This window comes from Peromyscus leucopus, chromosome X (assembly GCF_004664715.2).
Source record: "Peromyscus leucopus breed LL Stock chromosome X, UCI_PerLeu_2.1, whole genome shotgun sequence".
Classification (NCBI taxonomy): domain Eukaryota; kingdom Metazoa; phylum Chordata; class Mammalia; order Rodentia; family Cricetidae; genus Peromyscus; species Peromyscus leucopus.
The window spans coordinates 24,257,124-24,271,033 of NC_051083.1; the positions used below are offsets into that span (position 1 = coordinate 24,257,124).

Genomic DNA, 13,910 nt, shown 5'->3' on the forward strand with positions numbered 1-13,910 from the left:
TGACTCTCTTTGCATTTTCATTCTAGCTTCTCTTAGTACTTTTGTCATTTTGCCACTGGGGCCATGAAACATGGCTTTCCCTTGGCTTGCTTTGTATGATTCCGTTCATTATGTATGGGTCTGAAGATCCATGTTGCTCTTTATCTTAGTAACTTTGAAGTTCTTTCCCATGCTGGACTTGTGGGGCTGACTCCAAAGTTTTTAGTTGCCTAGGTCTGAATCTTTGTGTCTTAGATCTTGGAGCAGTGGAGCTTCCCATGTGGGACACTGAACCTGGAGCAGTGCAGCTGTCCCAAAGTCTAGTCAGTGATGATTGAAAAAGGGGAATAAGTAGTGTCCTGGCCCTGTTGCCCTTCTAGGCAGGGATCTAAGTGTCATGAAGCTTTAAGTTGGATCTACCATATACTGGAAAAGTCAGAAGAGAATCTGAGAGACAGAAGCTGAAGGTAGCCCTTCCATTGGCCCTTAGCATGTCCAGCATCTCATGACTGTGTATGTTCAGGGGAAGGTGGCCATCTAGGATTGTCTTCCCAACTAAGGTCTCCAGGGGAACCTTTGAATCCATAGTACCAACTTGCTTTCAAGGTTCCCTGGACCATGGGTCTTAGCACTGTGGCTGTATCACTAGGTTTTGTCCTTCACAGGGCCAGGTGGTGTGGATGCTTATGCTTAACAGATGGCAAAGGCAATGGGTCTATATGGCTTTCCTGGGAAGCCTGCCTGCTACTGTGGGCCCAGGACCCTTTCTTACCTGTCTTCTCTCATAAACTTAACAGTCTCCTCTGGTATCCCCTTGTTTGCCATTGCTGTTGCTTTCTTACTAACTGTGACACAACAAACATTTCTAGGGTTCCTCTATACTTCCTATTGTGTTCTAGCTCTGGGAACACAGGAGAGTGAGACAAGTTCTTAACTCTTAAGGGTTTCATACTCTCAAAAGTGGACATGAACCTTAAGAGCAAATAGAGACAAAGGACTTTCTTACAGCCATCATAAAAGCATGGCCCACCACCTAGGAGACAGTAGGTGAGTACAACAATTGTGTCACACCACCTCTTTCCTGAAGACCTTCAGAGAATCCAATTTTAAAACTCTTTAAAGGGAAAATCTGAGGAATCATTATTAAAATGGGAACTGAACAAGTTGATGGTGAAGTAAGGGACAAAAAGATCCTAGACTGGCAGCCTATAATGTTCCCAAGACCCTCTGGGGCACTGGAATAGTGTGAATAATGCTGTTCACCTGGCTGGTTGCAGTGGGTCTTACAGCTGAATAAACATCAGTAACATCTGGGCAGTTATTAAAATGCCCTGCCCATGTCTCACATTAGGCCAACTGTATCTGGAACTCTGGTGCTGGGGCAAGACTCTGACTTCTTGTGTTTTACATTTTTATTTCCCTATTTGAAATATAGAAGGCTTAGAGAGTTTTCTAAGAGTCTGGGGTGACTGAATAGGGTCGAATAGGTGGGGAGAGTATTTCCAAGGAGGATTTGGAACAATTACACTCACATTCTCTCTCTCTCTCTCTCTCTCTCTCTCTCTCTCTCTCTCTCTCTCTCTCTCCCTCCCTCCTCTCTCTCTCTCTCTCTCTGTATACCCGTATGTGACAGACAACATGTAATTTACTTTCTAGCCCTGGGAGATCATAAAGGAAAACACTTTAAAGTAAACAATCCAATAGCATTTGATATATTTGTGTAGCCATCTCTATCTAGTTGCAAAACACTCTCATTTAACCCAAAGGGAAATCTACCTCCTTAAGCAGTCACCCTGCATAGCCTTCCCATCTCTGTCGCCCCCCCCCCATCTACTTCTTGTCCCTGCAGTTTTGCCTATTCTGGACATTTCATATCAATGGGCCCAAATACTATGGAGCCCTATTGGGTCTGGCTTCCTTCATTTAGCATTGTACTTTTTGGACTCCTCCATGTTGGGAGCTCTCCATGCTATTCCAGCATATCTTCATGACTCCTAGCATGTTGTGGGAGGGGGAACTCAGAATGAGAGTTCTTTGAGGATAGGAGTTAAGTTGATTCCCAGTGTGACTAAGCTGGTGAAGCTACTTGATGTTACTTATGGTAAAAAGGAAAGCCTAGGATGAAGCAATGTGTGCTATGTATTGTCTGACTTGGTCTTGCTTTGGATAGTGAAAAGCCATTGTGTGAGAATGAGCTGTGCTTTGGAGACTAGCTTAGAGTTACTTTAGGTCTGTGTAGGAGTTGAAGTCAGGAAGCAGATGAGAATCACAGGCTGGAACTCAAGAGAAAGATTGGAACTGGAGATATGTCTGGGCCCTTCCCAGGCCTGCAGAATCAGAAGGCAGAAGTGAAAAATGTCACAATTCTGACTGTCAAGAGATAAAGAGGTCAAGATAGATTGAGAAGAGGAGAGGAGCAAGCTGAGTTAAGGACAGTAGTGTTGTGTATATTATCCCATGTTAAAGAGGTCTAGAAGAATAATGCTATAAATACCCTCTAGCTATATAGTTCTAAGCTCATTTAGGTTAGTCTTCTCCAATGTTTATTTTCTTGTATTGTCTTCCCTTTTATCTCTAGCATTTTCTTCTTGTCTGAGCTATGGATACCACAGTAGAAGGTGGGCCACTCTTCAGAAAGGTTCATGATGTAGAACCTTCCATATTGTGCATCTTGGTAATTAATTAATTGACTGGTCACATAAACACTTGTCAGTCAACTTGCAGTCATCGCCCTGAGCTCACTTGTGATTTCCCTTTTCATTTCAGAGCTTACCCAGATTGAAGATCCAAGGGAGCAGTGGAGGCGAGAGCAGGAACGGATGCTGAAGGAGTATTTAGTGGTAGCCCAGGAGGCTCTCAATGCCAAGAAAGAAATCTACCAGATCAAGCAACAGAGATTTGAGCTAGCTCAGGAAGAATATCAACAGCTGCACAAACTGTGCGAGGATGATGGCCGCTCATATACTAGCTGTGAGTTGACTTGTCTCCTTCAATGAATGTGTTTCTTTAAAGCCACTGTCTTGACTGAGTTCTCCGAAACATGGTCAGTTTTATTTGGGCAAGATAACTTTGTAAAGTCTCAGTAACCTACTAATTAGGAAATCCATATTTATTAAGTTGTCTGTGTTGTACCCAGATTCTGGAGTATGGTGACTAACAAAGATCAGGCGTGAATGGTGTAAAGTAAACACCCATACAGTTTCAGGCAGCGATGTGAAACAATTTCCTATTTCATGATTGTCAAGTTTCACTTGGAGAGTTCTACTTAGAGATGGCTGCAGTTAACACTGCTTGTCTGAAATGATCTCTTGAAAAGCCACAGAGTGGCTTCGTAAGTACTGAATGGGGAGATCCAGGAGTTTGCAGATACTCCTGTCTGTGTAAAGGCTGTTCCTGGGCTTTAGACTTCATCAGGCTGTAGACTTGTTGGGCAGAACACTGAAGGAGGAAAATTCCAGTCTAATCCAGGTCTCTCTGATCCTCAAATAAGAGGCTGTCCTCCTCTAGACTCAAGAGACCTTGCTTAGTTTAGAGACTGCCAGAGGTGGGCTTTCATTTTACTAACACTTAGCATGCACCTAAGTGTGGAAGGAGCCAGGTTCAGTTTCAGAAGCCAGAACCTTTGTAACATGATCAGTCACAATTTGAACATGCTTGATCCTTCCCAAAAGAATTGCCTATACAGATATACTTAGCTACCATTGTTCTGGGTGCCAGTGATCTTGGAGAGAACATATAAACTTGGTTTTGTTTTTATCAATAAAATCTAGTTGAGACATGGGGGTGGGGAACCAACTACTGACAATGCTTTATTACCAGGTATTTGATGCTGCTAACAGAGCTTTGACCAATAAAGATAGAATCCTAGCTTTTTTCTATGTTGTAAATCAGAATGGAATTAAGGAAAGGGCTGTATGTCTTGTGCTCTTTTTTATTGCGACTACTGCTGAAGGTGAAAAGCTTAAAAGCTATGGACATTGGGAAGGGTTTGCTTCTGAAGCAGGAATTTAAGATATTTCTATTGCTATGTTTCTTGAGAGAATAGAGGCAGCTCAGGTATAATGATGTGTTGCTTCCAAGTCATCTTATCTCTTGGTCATAAGATACTGGCTCATCCTAGTTTATTTTTTAAACTTTCCAGCAGAGAGTGATAGGTCAACTCAGCACAAAGCTATGGAAGCTTTCTTTTTCCCCACACTTTTCTGTTAAGGCTGTGCTCTAATTTTGGTAGCAGGGCAATGCTGGCTTCATAGAGTGCATTGACAAGTATATTTCCTCTCCTCCCTGAAAGAGTTCATGAGGATTTGGTATGTATGCTGCCTTAACTATGATATCATTCACCAAAAAAGTCCTCAGGTATAAAGTTCTTTGTGGAAATTTCTCAATTAGATAACAGACTATTTAATTTGTGCTTCTTTTTGAGTAAGCTTTTGTATTTGTGTGTTTCTAAGAGTTTATCTACTGCATCTTGTCCCAAAGTCAGCAGTCTTTTCTATGAAGAATCACCAGTGAATATGTTACACTTTGTTGACCATTCCATCTCAGAGCTATCTACTCAACCCTGTTATTATTGTATAAAAGCAGCAAGAGACAATACATAAATGTGTGAATCTAGCTATGTTCCATTAAACATATAAATACAGGTAGACAGTTGCATTTAGCCCATGGAAAGATTGTTGGATTGTGATCTGAGCTGTAATGTTTGTAGGCTGTGAGGTGGTGGTCTCTTCCTTCATGCATAATATTAATAATTTATGTTATTATTTCCTTCTTTTTTGGGTTTGTGCATGTGTATGTGTGCAAGTGCACATGCACATGGGAGCCAGAGGTCAATTGTCTTGCTCCATTGCTCTCTCCATTATTTTTTTGAGACAGGGTCTCTCACTGAACCTAGGGCTCCCTGATCAGGCTAGTCTACCATGTGGGTCCCAGAAACCCAATTCAAGTCCTTGAGCTTGGAAGCAAGTGCCATTACCCACTAATCCATCTTGCTACCCCTTTCTTTTTCTAGTTTTCTTAAAACTGAACTGTAGGTTAGTGATTTTAAACTTTCTTACTTTTTACATACATTTTAAAAATATAGATTCTTCTCCCTCAAAATTTAGTATGCTGTTTGTCCTTTCATTTTTGTGTACTTCAAAATAATTTCTAAATTCTTTTATGAGTTAATTTTGACCCATTTTTTCTTTAGAAGTAAGTTGCTGGGACTTTAAAAAGATGTTCAGTTGCTGCTGATTTATTGCTGTTGATCTATTGCTGTTCTACTTTGCTATTTATTGCTACTGATCTACTACTCCCAGAAACTATACTAGGTAAGATTTCCCGAGTGCTGGGATTACAGGCATGAGCACAAAAAAACAGCTGAGCAGTAGTGGCGCACACCTGTAATTCCAGCACTTGGGAGGCAGAGGCAGAGGCAGAGGCAGCGCTGCTTTTTTTTTTTTTTTTTTTTTTTTTTTTGGCTTTGGAGCCTGTCCTGGACTAATTCTGTAGACCAGGCTGGCCTTGAACTCACGGAGATCCACCTGCCTCTGCCTCCCCGAGTGCTGGGATTACAGGTGTGCACCACTACCGCCCAGCATCTCAATTTTTGGTTTTTTTTTTTGAGACAGGGTTTCTCTGTGTAGCTTTACGTACGCCTGTGTAGCTTTGGAGCCATTCCTGGATCTCCCTCTGTAGACCAGGCTGGCATCTCAAGGCTTTTTGTTCGAGGCCAGCCTGGTCTACAGAGCTAGTCCAGGAAAGGCTCCAAAGCTACAGAGAAATCCTGTCTCAAAAAACAAAACAAAACAAAAAGCAGCATTAGTGTGAATCATAAAAACAAACAAACAAAAACAATAAAACCCTGCCAATATTTGCCTCTTCTTTAGCCACAAAAATGCTAATCCTATATGGATTAACCTTGTTTCTGCCAAGTAACTTTCTGGATGGTTAAAAATTGCTACATATAGGACATGAGACCCAGTTATAAGCCAATGCTTCAGCTTGGTATGACCTTGAGGTTCTAAATCTGTGACCTTCTGATACTATGATAGCCATACATGTTGGGCCATAAAAATTATCTCAAAAGACCGAAATCTTACCTAGTATAGTTTTTGTTTTTGTTTTTGTTTTTTTAACCAGAAACCCTTATGTACTTTATCTTACATGTTTTGGTGAGGTCCCCAAGATAGGATCTCAATTCAGAATTTAGAAGAAGGGAATAGATGGGATGGAGAGATGGCTTAGCAGTTAAGAACACTTGTTCTTGCAGAGGACCTGGATTTGTTTCCCAGCATCCACATAATGGCTCACAATTCCAGTTCTAGGGGATCTCCATGCCCTATTTTAACATCTGTGAACACAAGGCGCACATGATACACAGACACACATGTGAGCAGAGAAAAATACTTGTTCACAGAAAATAAAATCAATAAATCCAAAAACAAATTTTGTTTTAAAAAGAAAGAGAAGGAATACATGTCAGAAAAACTGTAATGAAGCAAGGCGTTGCTGCCCATACCTTTGATCCCGGGAGGCGGATTTCTTCTGGTTTAAGGCCAGCCTGGTTTACAAAGTGAGTTCCAGGACAGCTAGGCTGCTAGGGCTGTTACACAGAGAAACCCTGTCTCAAAAAATAAAAAAAATAAATAAAAAAGGAAAAAGAAAAACTTAAACTTTCTTGCCAGTGAATGGCAAAGTAAAACTGAGTCAAGGCAAAGTATGGGCCATGACCTGAAAACTACCAGTTTAGTTAAGTCTGAGCATGGGGTCTCAACAGTGTATGACATTGAAAATACAAATATCCTTAGAGCACTCACTTTGGGGAGGAGTGAGTGTGTGGGACAGGACACCAGTGTAGTGCTGAGCCTATGGAGCAAGGTTATTCACCACTTAAGGTCCCATGGAGCTGAGACACCGACAAGATTATATTTTATATTTCCATGGACTTTTCATTCCCTTGATGTTTGGGCAAATAAGGAATTATATTCAATTACATTCCTTCCTCCAGTTAGAAAGACTCAAGATACTGCCTTTGAAAGGACCTCTGTGTCTCCAGTAGAGGTAGCTGATGACTCGGTGTCGTAGTAATGTGAGGACATATTCAACAGGTTCCATCACCTGACCTGCCAGAAGTAACCTTCTAGACTCAGTGTCTTCTCCAGGAGTAGGCTATCTTGAAGGCCAGAGTTAGGCCTGCCTGTTTTCAGGAAAGGGCTGAAGATGCCAGTGGAGCTTCCTGGGGCCTATCAGCTCACCAGGGAAAAAGTCAGCTATGAATGGAATCTAGGAATTAATCCAAGTGGTTTATCAAGTGGCTGCTGTCCCTAGGGTTTCCACCAGGCCTTTTCAGTGTTCTGTTTAACCTGAGCTACTGATTACAATGAGGAAAACCCTGCTAGTCATGACTCAACTGAATTCTTTCTAGCCAAAGGGTAAAGTTCAGTATAGTGATCCTGTTGGCTTAAATGCCTGTGATCTAACAGATGGTTTATATGGCCACACCAGAGGGCCTGCGACCATGTTAGGAGCTGCTTCTGGCTGGATTCATAGCACACCTGGCTCCAATCAGCCGCATGGGATATCTCTAGATGCCAGCTAGTCAATTCAAACCAGGAGGTAGCTAGCTTCTTGCTATGGTACTGGGAAATGAGAGCTGTCTATCTAGATTTGCTTTTTTTTTTTTTTGTTTTTTTCGAGACAGGGTTTCTCTGTGTAGCTTTGCGCCTTTCCTGGAGCTCACTTGGTAGCCCAGGCTGGCCTCGAACTCACAAAGATCCGCCTGGCTCTGCCTCCCAAGTGCTGGGATTAAAGGCGTGCACCACCACACCCGGCTAGATTTGCTTTCTATTAATTATTTCCTCCATTGATAATACCTTGAAGCAAAAGGAAAACAGAATTCAATAAGCTAATATTTTGTACATGTTAGTATGATTGCCATCGATAATCACATGCTATGATCTTCTTTGTTCTCTAAAGAAATTGAATATAAGGCTGGGGAGATAGTTTGGTCATTAAAGTGCTTGTCTTGTAAACAGGAGGACCTGAGTTCAATCTGCAGAACCTGTGGAAACAAACTAGGTATAGGTGGCACATCCTAGTACTGAGGGAGGTAGAGACAGGTGGATTCCCCCAGGGGTCACTGATCAGCCAGCCTAGCCTACTTGGCAGTTCCAAGCCAGTTAGAGAGCCTGTCTCAAAAAAGGGGAGGGGTACCTAAGAAACAAAATCTGAAGCTATCTTTGATCTCCACATGCATGCACACATATGAACATGCACATGTATACGCAGGCACATGCCCCCACACCAAGAGATGAGTAGTTGGGTGGGGGCAGAGTGGGAAACAATATCAGTTGGACTAAATTATTTTTTAAGGTTATGGACCCAGAGATCATAGAACTTAGATTGGAACCCAGATGTATTTGTGACCTTCAATTCTCTGTACTCTTTCTTAGACAAGAAAAAGGCATCTCAAAATTGCTGGTTGCAGTTTTGAAACACACTCAGACCTACTTCATTTTCAAGTTATCTGAACACAATGACTGACTATAAATTAATAAGGTGTCTAGAAATTTATGCAAAATACGTGGGACAACTACAAGGGAGAGTACTTTCTATTTCTTGACTTTTGGGGGGGTGGGAGGTTTTGAGACAAGATTTCTCTACGTAGCTTTGGAGCCTGTCCTGGAACTTGCTCTGTGGACCAAGTTGGCCCTGAACTCACAGAGATCCACCTGCTTCTGCTTCCCAAGTGCTAGGATTAAAGGAGTGCGCTGCTGCTGCCACCACCACCACCACCACCACCACCGCCACTGTTACCGGGCCACCACCGCCACAGACACAGACACTACCACCACCCGGCCGATTTCTTGACTTTCTTGTGGTCCACATAGGATCAGTAAACCTTCCATTCATTCTTGCACAGTTACTTAGTTCCTACTGTGGGTATGAACTAAATTCTGGGCACACAATTATCCTTAGTGGCTGATTGTCAGGAAAATGAAGCAACAGTGATAAACATAGAAACAAACTAGAATAGCCATTTCTAATGCTGGAACAGAAGGATGTAGAGAGGATTGGAGGAGCGGAAGTGAATTTTGCCCACACCCTTCACATATTTACCCCTGAGTTATAGAATCACCAGAATGAAACTCCATTCACTGAGGGAAAACTTTGGTGTCAGTGTGGAGCCATCTGGTATCTAAGAATATCTGAACCGTGACATTTTTTATTCCTGACTAAAACAAATTCAGATTCTCTGCTGTATTAGGGGAAACATGTCTCCAGGAACAGAGATTGCAACCATCCTTCATGTCTATGAGCACCTGAGCTTACTGCCTGTTATAGAGTCCTATTTTACACTTTGTAGACCACCTGAGATGAAACAGTTCTACAGTAGACACACCACTACTTTTTCCTACAGCTCCATTTTGCAGAATTCTCTCCTACATCTTTCATTGCAACATGTTCCTCTGTTTGCCTTCCTTTTACTGATTAATGCATTCTTTATCTCAGCATTTTTTTCTGTAGTTACTCCCTCATTCTTGTGAAACTCTAGCCTCTGCATGAATTCAGATGAACTATGTGACCATTCGCAGAAGCCTTTCGAAAAAAATTCTTGCCTGTGGTAGAATTGTAGTCTGAGCCACAGGTCTGCAAAATATGTTAGGCCTGCAGGCTGAATTCTATCCATGCAGGTGTTTGCAAAAGCATTTTCTTGGAACTGAGCCATGGCATGCAATTACAACAGCAGAATCAAGTATTTGAGACAGACTGTATGGCCCAAAGAACCAAACAAATATAATTAATATGTATCTCTTTATGGCAAAAATTTCTCACCCTCAGTCTACACCAGGAGTTGTCAACCATGGGGAAACGTCTCCTGGAGGGCCTTTAGCAACTGCTACTGCCTGTTAATTAGTGTGGATGGAGTTGGACATTTTTATTATTTGTTCCTTTAAAGTCTCTCAGGTAATTCCTGAGTTGAGGTCTGGTGACCTAGATTGACTGTGACTTGTCCCATCTAGCAGCAGGAATGTGACTTTATTATCATGGTTCCAAGAATGAGCTGAGCTGCTGGAAGTGTCTCTGGGTGCCTGGGAAGGAGGCGGCCTTATCTCCGGTGAGAACATGCTGACTCATCCTGGATTCTTTGGTCAGGTGGTGGCAAAGCTTGACCTTATCAGCCATCAGTGCTGCCAACATTCTTTCTGAGGCTCCAAGCCTATCCCACTCACTATCTTCCATCGGCACTCTGCTAAAAGTTTTCTCATCTGCTTGTCTGGCTTAGGATGAGGGCTTTAGGCAATCCTGTCATCCTTTTGTTTCCCTTCCCACAAGCAGGTTGGAACAGGCCAGAGAAAAATAGATCACACAGCATTTTTCTCACATGTTAGTCAGCAAGCCTCAATTTCGAAGGCTACAGGAGGGCATGCATGTTTACTGAGAGCTAATCCCCAGGAGCTCAAATCCTAGCTGTGATTCTTCCTGTCAATGATGGCACAGTGCAGGCCAAGTCACTACAAACTCAGTGTTTTCCTGTATATAAGAGGAAAAATACTATTATTTTCCCTGCTTGACAAAGATTTTGTGAAAATAGGTAAAATACATGTGAAAGGCACTATGATAATAAGGTATAATACTTTGCATTGTTGTGGTACATCTCAAACTATAACATTATTATTATATCATCCAAAGCAATATTATATTCCTGAACAGACTCCTTGAGTTATTTAATGTCTTTCTACATTGAACTGTCAAAAGAGAAGAGGTTCTTGAGGTAGAAGTCTGGTCTTTATTATAAACCTCGGGGTTGGAGCTAGGTAGGCAGTTATCTTGTAATAAAAGTGGCATGTGTGCTGTGAAAAGGGGTCAGGAGTCCAAACTAGTCCTTGGACTCTGAGAATGGTTCTGATAGACTTACTGGAACTCAGCATTTTATTTATAAATTGAATTATACTATTAAAAGTTTTGCAGTGTTCACAACTATTCTTAGCATCTGGAGATTAAATATATTTGCAGTCTTAGGTACTTGGATTGCCTTTTCCTTCTTCTCTGACTTGGAATTCTTAATTTTAGGCAGTAACAGAAAGGGTTTCAGTGCAGTAAAAGCTGTCATTTCACATGGTTTTAGCTATAGATAATGGAAGACTTAATCCCACATTCCTGGAAACTAAGCAATTCATGAACAATGGAGTTTTCCCAAGATTGGGTTGGGGTTTTTCATTGGTGACTTTGGGGCCTCTGTGGTGGTAGTCTTGTTTCATCCAGCCTTCTGTCTATATCTTAAGTATGCCGAGTATGGCTACTGGTCAGTGTTACAGTTCTGGAAGGAAGAAGCCAGAGGCGGGAGTCAGGAGAGGTTCCTGTGTAGATGTACAGTAGTAGACATCTCAGCTCTCGTGTGTTTTTCAAGTCCCTGCTAATTTTTCCTATGAAATTTCAGAGGCAGGAACAGTTTTGTGGTGATGATTCCAAGTCTGTGTGTGTGTGTTTTCAAGTGTGCACCTACATGTGTGTGTGGGTGAACATGTGTGCATATGAGTGCACATGTATGTGGAGACCAGACCTTAGGTATTGTTCCTCAGGGGCTTTGATTTGTTGTTACAATTATTTACTTTTTGGAGACAGAGCCTATCACTGATTAGGCTAGGCTGTCTGGCCAGCAAACCCCAGGGATTCAGCTATCTCCCTCTTCCCAGCACTGGGATTACAAACACATACCACTGTGCCTAGCTTTTTACGTAGGTTCGGAAGATTGAACTCAGATCCTTATGCTTCTGTGACAAGTACTTTATACACTGAGATTTCTAACAGCCTCTGCTGTTACTAGTTTTTAACATGGGATTTTGTTGTTGTTGTTATTTTGTTTTGTTTTTGTTTTTCAAGACAGGGTTTCTCTGTGTAACAGCCCTGGCTGTCCTGGAACTTGCTGAATTTAATGTTGAATTTTGGTGGTAGGGTTAGTTTCTAGTCTCAGTAGGAAAGATCCCAGATGTTAACAATTGGCATTATCCTCCTGATTTAAGTTGACAACTTTAACTTGAGTGTAAGGAGAAGATAGCAACTGTTAGTGTCATTTGCATATTACATTTAACCAGAGGCCTTTAAGATTAGGTGTGGAGTGTGTGTGTGTGTGTGTGTGTGTGTGTGTGTGTGTGTGTGTAAAAATGGGCACGTAAAAGCTGGGCGGTGGTGGTGCACGCCTTTAACCCCAGCACTTGGGAGGCAGAGCCAGGCGGATCTCTGTGAGTTCGAGGCCAGCCTGGGCTACCAAGTGAGCTCCAGGAAAGGCGCAAAGCTACGCAGAGAAACCCTGTCTCGAAAAACCAAAAAAAAGGGCACGCACAGCATGTGTGTGGAGGTCAGAAGGCAACCTTAGATGTTGGTCTTTACACTTCACCTTGAGACACAACATCTTTTTTTTCATACCTGTGTATGTCCAAGAACCTCTGCAGATTCTCCTCTCATCTTGTTGTAGGAACACTAGGATTACAGATGTGCACTACTAAACCTGGCTTTACATGAGCTCTGGGGTTTTAAACTTGGGTCTTGATGCTTGCATAGCAAGTACTTTGCCCACTGAGCCATTTTCCTAGTCCTGATGTGGAGATTTCTTATAAATGATATTTGCCTGTTGAGAACATTGTTTAGGCCGGGCGGCGGTGGCGCACGCCTTTAGTCCCAGCACTCGGGAAGCAGTGGCAGGCGGATCTCTGTGAGTTTGAGGCCAGCCTGGTCTACAGAGTGAGATCCAGTACAGGCACCAAAATTACACAGAGAAACCCTGTCTTGAAAAACCAAAAAGAAAAGAAAAAACAAAACAAAAAAAAAAAAAAACATTGTTTGAGAAGTTAGAGAGATGGCTCAGCATTTAAGAGCAATGGCTGTTCTCCTGGAGGACTCAGGTTTGATTCCCAGCACTCACATGGCGGCTCACAACCATCTGTAACTCCTGTTCCAGGGGATCCAATATCTTCTGGCTCCATGAGCACCAGGAACTCCATAGTACACAGACATACATGCAGGCAAAACACTCATACCCATACAATTTAAAAATTTTTAAAATAAGGCTGTTTGAGCCATAACATTGATTGTTGATCTTAAATGAAAGCCACCAATCACGTAACATTGAAAATTGTAAAATTTCAAAATAGACATTCTTATCTAAGACAGAATTCTGGTGTAGGGTGGGGTGAGGTGGGGGACTGGAGTTGGTCAAATACCAGGCTTTTTTCATGCTATGAAATTTTCTATGAATGATCTGTATTCTACGATCAATAGGCTACGAATTGTGGATTTTGTTGTTTGTGACAGTTTCACTCTGTAACCCATACTGGCCTTCAGTTTGAAACAGTCCCCTTGCCTCAGATTCCCAAGTCCTGGATTACAGGCGTGAGCTACCACACCCAGCAAAGAATTGTGTTATAAAAAAGTTTTCCTCCATGTCCTTGAGAGACCACAATTCTAAGTATAAGACAATTTGAGATAAAGCTGGCAGACATTTCACTCTTTCAGATATTTATTTCCAGTAGATTCAGTTGTTTGAACTTCTGACTAAATGGGGCTTAAATAGTAGATTTTCCATAGAGCTGTTTTTAAAATAGGAGCTCTGAACTGCCCAAATTAACTTTGGATGTGGTTCTAATTGAAGTTTTAAATAATCTTGCTGTGTAAGCTACTTGATAGTTTTAAGCTGTCCTTTCCAATATAAAGTGAGGAAAGGATCTTGAATTAAATTCTAGTTTTGAGCATGTAAGTTAAACTATTAGAGGGTCAGTCATAGGTACTGAAATCACAGGAGTGAACGAAAGGGACAACACCAGGAAGCTGATGATACTTGAGTAGGTTGGCTCACAGATGAAGACCATGGAACTAAGGAAGAGAATAGAAATCAAGTTGCCATAGTACAAGCCACCAAGCCTTCAGCCGTGTAAACAAAAGTGATAGTA

The 13,910-nt window shown here is 41.9% G+C and overlaps 1 protein-coding gene across 2 annotated transcripts in view; it reads left to right on the forward strand.

The window, feature by feature from the left end:
- Window positions 1-13,910, forward strand: part of Wwc3 (WWC family member 3) — a 109,065-nt gene that overhangs the window by 42,682 nt on the left and 52,473 nt on the right. For both annotated transcript variants that reach the window (XM_028885936.2, XM_028885937.2), the window contains exon 3: window positions 2,746-2,949. In XM_028885936.2, coding sequence (XP_028741769.1) covers window positions 2,746-2,949 — 204 coding nt within the window. The remainder of the gene's footprint in view (window positions 1-2,745; window positions 2,950-13,910) is intronic.